Below are 11021 nucleotides of genomic sequence, written 5' to 3' on the forward strand. Positions count from 1 at the left end.
AAAAAAGAGAGACTGAGAAAGAGAAAATAGAAAGGGAAAAGTATCGGTTAGTCAAGTTTAATTTTGGATTTTGTTGGTAAGTTTTTCTCTGTCTTTGCCTTTTATCCATCAGCGAATTTAATTAATTTTAATTGATTAAACTCTAATTACTAACAATCATTTAATCTGAAGCATTAGTTATCGATGGATTCAAATGATAATCTTTCTAGAGATTGGATGGTGAACCGAAATGTAATCAAATTACTTATTGATTAAACCCAAGTTTTGTGAATTTATTATTATTTTGTTTTCAACGTATTTGTTTCATCACATGCAAAAGATAAATTATATTAATTAATTGATTAATTAAATAGTTTGTTATACATTATTTTTTTGTGAGGTGAAAGGGGTTACGATGAAAGGGAAAATTCAAAGTACGTTTTTAGTTTTATCGTAACGAGAGAGATAATTTATATTGACACACGTTTAGAATAAATTTTTTGTTGTTTCCCTTTGATACTGTAGTTTGCTGGTTATTGGAAATTGATGATGTTGATTGTTGATAATCTCAGTCGATATGGTAAATCAACAATAAAACCAAAAAAAGAACTTCAAGGCCAAAAGAGAATAAAAATTATTCTCTTTTGAGAACATTATCTCTTGTGTAATAGTGATTACATTTCTTTGTCATTACCATTTCATCAGAAGATGAACATTTTAAACAGAATTAATCATAACCACAAGTAGTTATCTTCTTGTTTCCATTCTCATAATCACAATTATCATCATGATCAAGTGAAAATTCTACTGTTTTTTTTTCTCTTTTTTCATTTTGTTCTCTTTTTCCATTTTCTTTTCTCTCTCTCTCTCTCAGTCTCACTCATTTCCTTCGTTCTACTTTCATTACCCTCCATTCACCTAATGTACTGATCATGTCTTTTTCCACTTACAGATCCTTTCAATTCGCCTGTCAATTGCTTATTTATTGTACTACAGCATTTGGATTGTAACATTCACACACCATACACCATATTTACCACCACACACCCACCTCTTCACTCTCTCTCTCTCTCTCTCTCTCTCTCTCTCTCTCTCCTTTTCTCTGTCTATTACACATCTGATTGTGAAAGGAAAGAAAAAGAAAGAGGAAAACTGACTCACAAATCTCACTTGCATTCACCATGTTGATTATTTATCTTGGTTAATTGATCTTCGCTGTTATTTGGAATATTGTTTTCTCTACAATCATGGTTACTTCATTTGGATCGATTGGTTGAACATAATTGTTGATTTTAAATTAATCAATGGTCAATATTAATTCTCATTCTCTTGTGTCTCTCCGATGTCTTTGATTGTGATTATTGTTCCAATACATTTATAATTTTCTCTCTCAATTGTGATGGAGGTTCTTTTTACTCCTGATTATTTCATCTTCAGACGAGGTGACACTAGTCTATGGTTCAAACGTGCTAATAATTACGATACAAAGGCAATACTCAAATCAGGTAATTACTGATTATTTGATTAGTAAATATTCACTTTCCATTATCTTATCGATTTAACTTGATTATCTCTAAAACCTACTTACATATTTTATTGATTATCTTTTTCTGTTTATTTGTTGTTTTTTTCTGCCTCTAATTGTTGTTGACTTTTTGTTACTCTTTTTGATTGTTTTGATCCATTTACATGTATGTTTTATTGTTCTAATTGACTTTCTATTATTTTTTTTGTTTGTGTTTGTGTGTAATTAACAGGTTATGATTTCAATCAACTATCCAATTTCACTTGCCTTGGATTGGCTCATGGATTAATTGGTAAATTTGGTCATGATAATTTAATTATTATTCGTCAAAATCAATGTGTTGGAATAATTCCCGGGGTTAAAGGATCGGAACATGAAGTGTACCGTGTTAAAAGAATTGCAATAATCCAATTAAACGATGTAGATCCAGTTCCAAGTGAGATATGCCTTGAACCGTGTACCCTTCATGATAATAATCCATTGACTGGAATCCCGAGTACCCTTGAAACTAGTTGTACTTCTATAGATGATGGAATTGAAAATCAATCATCTGCAGCTAATCTCAGTCATTCTCCAAGTTCTGGTGCTATTGGTGCAGCTTCTAACACCGGCGTTGGTGGAAATAACACCGGAGCTGCTCTTAAAACATGGAATTCAATTAAAAGCGCAACATCTTCCGTTAAATCAGGAGGTAATCTGAACAAAAGTCCTCGCGGTAGTTTTGCTCCGGGTAAAGAAAAAGGTGAACGACGGCTAATCAATGAAGTTCTTAAAATGTTCAACAATACAGACTCATTTTACTATTCACCAACCGGCGATATTTCAAATAGTATTCAAATGAAACACGTTAAAGCCGAAGGTGATAAACAAGAAACACCAGAGACAACTACTCCCACTCCCGCCGAGATTATCAATGATTCGACTACTTCTGCCACCACCTCCATTGATGAGAAGGATAAAAATCACCTTTGGGATGAATTTGATAGTAGATTTATTTGGAATCGTTTCATGATTGATTCATTAATTGCCGAGTGTGAACCAAATATTATCCAGTTACCTGATCTCAATTTTTGGATCGTTCCAGTGATTCAAGGATTTTTTCAAAGTGAAACTTGTTACATTGATGGTGACAAATCAGACGACAGTGATTTAGAATTTCGAGAATATCAAATGATATTAATCTCACGCAGATCAAGATTTCGAGCCGGAACTCGATATAAAAGACGAGGTTTAGATGAGGACGGGAACTGTGCAAATTATGTAGAAACAGAACAAATCTTTAGGTACGGAACTCATGTGGTCTCTTTTGTTCAAGTTCGAGGGTCAGTACCAATATTCTGGAGCCAACCTGGACACGCTTATCGTCCACCACCTCGACTTGATCGATCAGAAGACGAGACCCAGAAAGCATTTGAAACCCATTTTCAGAAAGAGTTTAAAATTTATGGCCGAGAAGTGATTATCAACCTGATTGAACGTTGGGGCCGTGAACGAGTTGTCGGTGAATCTTATTTGAATCATACGATTAATTTTGATTCACCTCAATTAACTTACGTTTCTTTTGATTTCCATGAAAGATGGTAAGCAATTGACCCTTCATAATTTACATTTAATCCCTTTTCATCTCATTGTTATTCATGCACCAAGACTAACGCGATTCATTGGATCAGAATTTATTTTTTTCTTTCTTTCTTTCAATATAATCAATGGACTTGATTTTTCTCTAGTTTTTCACCTTCACCTTTATCATCCATTTCTCTCTCTCTCTCTCTCTCTCTTCTTCCTTCCAACCAACTCTTTCCATTTTTCCCACTCTCCATGTTATTCCTTGTATTAGTTACATTTCTTTCATTCTTCACGCATATACAGAATCATATTGTTTCCTCCTCCATCCTTGTGATTATTCACTTTTTTACCTGTTCATTTAGTTCTGTCAAAGATTATTATCACTTCTCTACTCTCTCTCTCTCTCTCCCACATTAATAGATAAAAATAGCATCATCTCACCTCCCACATTATGGTCAATCATTTATTATCCAACTTGAAACTGACCTTTCGACCAATGTTTATCTTAATAACTTTTACACTTTCAAAAGTAACATACGAACAAAAAATTTACCTATCAACTAATTTAATGATCTAATCAATAATTCATTTCTACTCACATTTATTAATTATACTATCTATCCTCATCATTTCAACACACCTACACTTGACTAATTCACCTTTTCGTGTAACAATTAAATTAAGTAACAATTTGATTAGAAAGCTTTTCACTCCTTCAAGTAACATTTAGAGAAACGATTAAAATTTAATTTCTACTCCACATATTATCATGAATGATAAGATCTCTTTTCCTCCCTCTCATTAAATCTGATTTAATTCTCAATTAAACTCTTTCGTTCGTCAATTGTTTCACAATTAAATTACATCATTTTATTATTTCTATTTCTATTTATCATTTTAATTGATTTTCTCTATTTTCTACTGTTTTTTATCTTTAGTCGTGGAATGAAATTTGAAAATGTTTCAATTCTAATTTCGAGTATCAAAGATATAATTCGAGATATGAAATACTGTTGGATTGATGATCAGGGTGTAATCCAGTTCCAAGATGGTGTATTTAGAGTTAATTGTATTGATTGTCTTGATCGGACAAATATCGCACAAACTGCCATTGCTCGTACCGTTATGGATACTCAGGTAAACTTTGCGTTAATTAACATCAACGATTAAGTCTTACAATTAACTTCCTTATTTTCATCTTCTCAGTTCTCAAAACTTGGTGTCTTATGTCCAGATAGTGAGCTACCTGCCAATTGTCGTCGTATTTTTCAAATAATGTGGGCCAATAACGGTGATTCAATCAGTCGACAATATGCCGGTACCAATGCCCTTAAAGGTGATTACACTCGAACTGGTGAAAGACGATTTGCCGGTATGGTTAAAGATAGTTACAATTCTGCATCAAGATACTTACAGAATCGTTTCAAAGATGCTTATCGACAAGCAGCTATTGATACAATGCAGGGTAACCCGATAAGTGATACTGACCTTCGAAGTCCAGATAGTGAGAATGTTTATGGTGATGACGAGGACGAGGAAGACATTGAACATCATGAAAGAGTTAAACAAGTAATCGAAGATTGTAAGAAAATACTTATACCCGAAAATGAGGTTATTTTAGGCGGATGGCCATTAATCGATGCCGAACCCTCAAACTCTGAAAGTTCAAATCAATCGTCCATGGAAATGGACACTGTATTAATATTAACCAAAGATTGCTACTATGTAGCAGAATATGATGATCAAACTGATAGAATTACAAAGTACCAAAAAGTATTATTAGAAGATTTAGAGAAGATCGAATTTGGACCCGAACCTGGTGCTCAGCTTCTCTTTTCATCTCTTTCCTCGAAATTACAGAAACAAAGCTACTGTATTCGATTCCAATACCTAATCAATGGTCAGAGTGGTTATTTCCACATGTTTCGACCAACAAACACCCGATTCTTCAATAACATGGCAATACCAGTGAGAACATCTCAAGAATCAATTGACTCCCTCAAAGCAATTTGCGAATCATTTAAAGTTGCTCTTTGTGTTAAATCGTTAAATGTTCCACTTTACGAAGGTCGATTAGAAAAAAGAAAAAGTAAAACTGTTTCGTTTTCAAGTAAACAGCCCACAATCCACGGGAATTTACAACCTCGAAAGGTGCGACACTATACACATTCCTCTTCGATTTCAAAAGGATCTTCTAGTTTATTGCCTCGAAATATTTCAGATGGTAATTTGTTGAACTTGAAAAACGTTGGCTCTCGAGCTTTGAATAATGTATCTTGTCAATTGGCTCGTTTCAAGGGTAAATTAACTGGTAACGCACGAAGTAATCCCCATCTTGCCCTGGGTACAGTTAGTGAGCAGCGTCTTGAGTCAATTCAATCGTTTGGTGGAGTAGCTACTTCAATCGCTTCCTCAGAGGAAGATATTTATGATGATGAATGGGAAGGAGCGGTCACAACAGGCGATATATCCGAGGACGAATCACTTAGAAAATCTAATCGAACCAATCGATTGATTCGAGATCAACAAGCAAGTATTGCCTCGAATGCATCATCTGTCTTCCTCACCGAACGGACACTTTCCTCTGACTACTCTGAATGCAGTGATTTGGAAGATACCGATGACGCTGTTTTAAGCTCATTGTGTGAGGAGCCTCGATCACTACCTTATAAAAGTGCGGCCGCTCTTTCATTGGCTGGAAACGACACTCTACTCGAAAGCTGTGGTATACTAACTATTAGTCCTCCCTTGAAACCTGATTACGATGAACATGGTAACCTCGATGAGACCACTAAGCACAGAGGCAGAAATCGTAAATCACTTTTGAAAGATGTTGACGATTTTGTTATCGACGCTATGAACAAAGCTGGACTCAAACAGCTTCATCGTAAAGCATCAGAAAGTTTGACATCTCTCCCGTTGAGAGGCAAATATCCTTCACTTTCATTATCTTCGACATCAACTCAACTGCACCAAACTCGAGCACCACAAATTGAAATCTCAGACTCGACTGGTGGCTCCGAAATGAATCCTCCTTCTCCACCAAGCCAACCGAGAACACGAAAATTGTCAAAATCATCAGAAGATATCGAGACTTTGGATAACTTTTGTACCAAAAATTTGGGGAATACAAGTAGTGCTTCTTGTGCCGCACTTTCTGGTTTACCTTCAGAAGAAAATCTACTCACCGACGATTCACAGGAAACACAATCATCATCAATCAAATCTTCGTCTACTCTTCAAATAAGTTCAGTTAAGATGAAACAATCTCACAGTGAGATGGCTCTTGGTCAAGATAATCGATTGGCACTAAATATTAACAATTCTTCAAATGCATCGGCAAATCCACTTTCGTCGCCAATTTTGATGAAAAAAGATCTCATCTTATCGCCCATTTCACGAATAGCTAAGGGCGTACATTCCTTCGGACTCAATCTAAGGTCACACTATTCTAGTGAAACAGCTAATACCCAAGCGTTTGATCCCAAATCGTGTGGAAAAAATTACGAAAAAACAACAATTATTTTCATCTAATCAGCACAGTGTGTTCAGTGAACACCATGGAACAAAAAATCAAGATTTAAAATTGACTCACCTAAAAATCAAAAGTCTATGATTAACTTATTGTCTCCCAATTACTATCCTAATTATCATCATTAATTTAAATCATCTTTCATTCAAATCAAATTCACAATTCCAATGAATATAACGCTTAATTGTCTCATCTTTCTGTAAAATTTGCTACCTTTAATTTTTTCCTGGTTGTTTTTGTTTTTTCCTTGATTTCCAAATCGTTTGATCCCCTGTAAAGATAATTACTTATCTTGATGAGAATCTCAAATTTATGAACAGACACAATTACCTAAGAAAAAAATCATTTTCTCTAATAAGTGTAATAAGGAGAAGCGAAACCGAATCCTTGAGGCGTTTTGTTAATTAAACAATGACAGATTTTACTATCAACCATAACCGATAAAGCAAATTGTCCATTTCACTTTTTCTGATGAGAAAGGGGCTTTTTGTATTAATCATTTCTAACGATTCAGCCTTGAGAGTTTCATTTAATTTAATATGAGCTTCAAGAATAGCGATTGTCTCATTGATCGCTTTCAACGATTGACAAAAGTGATACAAATCTTGATAGGAATCCATGATTGATTATTCACAGGTTGATTCAATCGACTAACAATAAGGAAAATGCCAACTCACAATTAACAAGAAACAAACATAAATGAGGTAAGAAAATTAAATTAAGTGCAAAAAACGTAACCAAATCATATGATAGTATCGATTTTGCTTCGATCGAGTTGACATCTCGAGTCTTACCTATTTTTTTTGTGAGGTGAAAGGGAAAATTCAAAATACGCTTTTAGTTTTATCGTAACGAGAGAGAGAGAGATAATTTATATTGACACACGTTTAGAATAAATTTTTTGTTGTTTTGCTTTGATACTGTAGTTTGCTGGTTGTTGGAAATTGATGATGTTGATTATTGATAATCTCAGTCGATATGGTAAATCAACAATAAAAGAGGTGCAGAGAAGGAAGAATAAATCAATAACTTTTTCACTGTTTTTAAAATTAAATATAAATAACCATTTTTTGAGATAATCTCCTTGTTTTTTTTGTTGCTTTAGTTTTTCAATCCAAGTGTATAGAGAATTAGATTATTAATCAGCTAATAGTTAATAATTAAAACTTGCAATGTTGAATCCATTAAGAATTTTCAATTTGGAATTTTTTCGTTCTTCTTTGGATTGAACAATTGTGTATATGTGGTGTGTTTGTGTTTTAGGTTAATATGTGCAAGTGTTTTTTAAGAGAGCGATTTCTCTTCAGGTATGGTGGGTGTAGTAGCGGGTGTAGCTGTTTGAGAGTTTCGTCGTTCACTGTTGAGAGCATCTTCGAAACTGTTGGTACTGTTACTTCTTGAGCCAGTCATTCGATCTTTTAGATTTCCGGTTGCTGAGACAACTCGCTCTTCGAACGATTTAAATGCATTGGAATTTTTCACTTCCCCTAATTTTCGGGCCATACTACCACCAAGACTTCCTAAAACGGATGTTGTCCTTTCACCCACAGTTTTAACAGTCTCGGTGGTTTTTTGATAACTATTTGTACATATGCAAGGGTTAAGGGAGAGAGTGTGTTGATATTTGTTGTAAGTAATGAGAGAGAGAGAGAGAGAGAGAGAGAGAGAGAGAGAGAGAGAGAAATTATCATTAGAATTAGTTGAAATATAAAATTTGTAAAAAAAAAGGAAGATAATGAAAATGAGAAATAATAAAAGAATAGAAAACAAATCGGAAAAGAAAAGAAAAAGCTCACTAATGAGGTGATTCAAGTGATTAAATAAGAGATAGGAATGGAAATGGTGTTAAAAACAAATACAAATAATAAGCTTAATCATTTAGGAGTTGAAATACATGCAGAATCGTTAAACAAATTAGTTAATGAACATACGCAGAGGTTGGAGCTGCTAGTATTCCAAACCCAGAGCTGATGAATTGATAAGAAGAGAAAAGCATGAGAAAGGAAATAATTATTAATTAGCTGATGGTGATGATGACGATTGATGATGATGAGTTATAAAGACTGACAGTTGATAAAACAAAAGTTTTTGTTGGATGAAAAAAGACAGAGAGATTATGGCTGAAGAGAGAGTCAATTAGTCACAATTGTGTTAATCATCAAAGATACACACGAAAATAAAAACAAATACCAATTGATGTTAATTTCATTAATTGGTCGTAAGTAATTGCATTTCAATTATATACTTAGTGTAACATCACAAATGAATTGTGTGAGTTAATTGTCAGGATTTGAAGAGATGGTGATGACGACGAGAAGAAAATAGATTTTGATGACTTGGATTGGATTTACTTACGCTGTGGATTCTTGAATACTTTTAACTCCTTGACCAATATCATCTCGAAATTCTTTCCATACAGAGATGCCGAGTTTCTTTTTCAATTCAGATGAATGGCGTAATTTCGATGAAAGAACTTGTCGCAAGGTTTGAATCTCCTCTTCAGTCTAAAAAGAACAAGAAAGATAAAAAACAAAATTAATTCAAAAGAATAGAAAAACAAAAAGAAACAAGAGCAAAAAGAGAGAGACAAAATGAAAGAGAAAAGAATAACAAAATCCAAGTTTTTATTAATAGTTAATAGAGAAATACTTGGAAAGGTGTTGGAGAAAGGTAATAGAATGAGCAAGACAGAAAGGAAAACAAAACAAAAAAGATAAACAAATGAAAATGATATCAGAAACAAAAGAGACCAAATTGATTAGAAAATGAGAGAGAAACGGAGAAAGAGAGAAAAATTGAAAGAATAGAAAGAGAAAGAAAGAAAGAGAAAGGATAATTGTACGATATTAAGACGGCAGAAAAAGATGCGATGAAGGATGAGGATGGAGAAGAGAAAAAAATTGAAGGATTGAAGAAAAGAAAAAGAAAAAAAGTCAGAGAGAAAAAATAATAATGAATGATGCAGAAGAAAAATGGTTAAAAAGAGAATAGAATAAATTGAAAATTCTAAACTAACCCTTGCCAGTTCTGTTCGCCATTCCTCTTCTAAAGCAGCTTTTTGCTCAGGATCCATGTTGGCAAAATTTGATTCTGTTGTAACGTCAAATGCTTCATCGGAAGCATTGTAAAAGGTGTTATCAGATTGATTGTTATCCTTGGATAAAGACATTATTATATTTCTATCACAACAAAATGATTTTTACTAATCACAAGAGAAAGAAAGAGAGAGAGAGAGACACAAGATCAACGAAAAGAAAACCTAACGAGAGAAGAAAATTATAATAATAATCAGCTCAATATAATAAATAGATAAACAAAAAACAGAAACACTGAAGAGACGAAGATGAGAGAGAAATGAAACTAAATTTTAGTTACTAAAATCAACTGGACAAGAGAATAGAAAATATCGATCACATAGGTAACATCGATTTAGAATATCGATTGAGGTATCGATATATCGAAATTTTGTTCTCTTTCAAAACTGGGAAGAGACATTCGTACGTAAATTATTAGATTCTTACATTAGTATTGATTCAATACTATTGAAGACAAAATTATATGAATAGACTCAACCGTCTTTTGGTCGAGTCAACTTTTTCTTAGTCTCTTAGCCTTTTAGTCATCAGCGAATTTAAATTGATTGCAATCTCGTGTTGTTAACAATCATCTAATCTATTGGACAACCTCTACTTTTAGAGATAAATTTTCCTGGGAAAATTTCTGTTTGGTTTCCAAAAATGGGTAAATACTTAAAGACATTTTACTTGGATTGTTTTTTTATAAATTGTAAATATGATGTTTCCATTTCTTTTGTGACTTTTAGTGAGATGGACTTTTTAAAATCTTTTCCAATAGTTATCTCCATGGTTATGGTTAATCAAAATGTCATCCAGAGGGGTTCCAATCGTTTGGTTTAAGCTGATCCGGTTTAACTTGATGAGGACGAAGTGTAAAATCAAAAAAGAGACTCTCCATGATTATATGGGATAAATTATCTGATTGACCAACTGCAAGGAACATATTCTAAGAAAAATGAAGATAGTCATCTAGTGAATTGTTTCTCACCATAAAAAATAACTGAATAAACCATGATGACAAATATGACAAAGATGAAAAATCAAAACAATATCCGCAGATCCATCACTCAATGAGAAGTTAACTCTATGATTGAATTGAGGAATTTTTGAAACGAAATCGGTAAGACTCAAGATATGTCCGTCAGCTCGATATTTTAACTTTGAGGTGACTTTTTTTCGGCTTAAAGTTCAAGCTACATATGAAAATGGACTTAATTGTTCAGTTAATTGTGTTTGTTTAAATTAGGTTAGGTTAGGTCTTCGCTAATAAGGGTCACCATGACCAAAGAAAGGCCCGGAGGGCCTGAGACAAACCGAACCTTAAGCCGAGAAAAAAATCAGC

At 33.6% G+C, this 11021-nt stretch overlaps 2 protein-coding genes across 5 annotated transcripts; one reads left to right on the plus strand and one right to left on the minus strand.

The window, feature by feature from the left end:
* Positions 1-47: 47 nt before the first annotated feature.
* LOC128387050 (phosphatidylinositide phosphatase SAC2-like) lies at positions 48-7039 on the plus strand. Of its 3 annotated transcripts, none has more exons than XM_053346187.1 (5): positions 48-413; positions 505-1484; positions 1737-3084; positions 4009-4207; positions 4277-7039. In XM_053346187.1, the coding sequence occupies exons 2-5, from the start codon at positions 1379-1381 to the stop codon at positions 6602-6604; spliced, it is 3981 nt and encodes a 1326-aa protein (XP_053202162.1). In that variant the 5' UTR covers positions 48-413; positions 505-1378; the 3' UTR covers positions 6605-7039. The 3 variants fall into 3 exon arrangements, with proteins under 3 accessions (XP_053202162.1, XP_053202163.1, XP_053202164.1); XM_053346188.1 differs by having other exon boundaries at positions 932-1484; XM_053346189.1 differs by having other exon boundaries at positions 48-231; positions 932-1484.
* A 72-nt stretch (positions 7040-7111) lies between these two features.
* On the minus strand, positions 7112-9966 carry LOC128387056 (tumor protein D52-like). 2 transcript variants are annotated; one of them, XM_053346200.1, is made up of 4 exons: positions 9619-9966; positions 8958-9106; positions 8534-8569; positions 7112-8181 (listed from the first exon to the last, which is right to left on the minus strand). In XM_053346200.1, the coding sequence occupies exons 1-4, from the start codon at positions 9769-9771 to the stop codon at positions 7887-7889; spliced, it is 633 nt and encodes a 210-aa protein (XP_053202175.1). In that variant the 5' UTR covers positions 9772-9966; the 3' UTR covers positions 7112-7886. The 2 variants fall into 2 exon arrangements, with proteins under 2 accessions (XP_053202175.1, XP_053202176.1); XM_053346201.1 differs by lacking the exon at positions 8534-8569 and having other exon boundaries at positions 9619-9963.
* Positions 9967-11021: the final 1055 nt, after the last annotated feature.

This window comes from Panonychus citri, unplaced genomic scaffold (genome assembly GCF_014898815.1).
Source record: "Panonychus citri isolate SS breed McGregor unplaced genomic scaffold, ASM1489881v1 Contig00077, whole genome shotgun sequence".
NCBI lineage: Eukaryota > Metazoa > Arthropoda > Arachnida > Trombidiformes > Tetranychidae > Panonychus > Panonychus citri.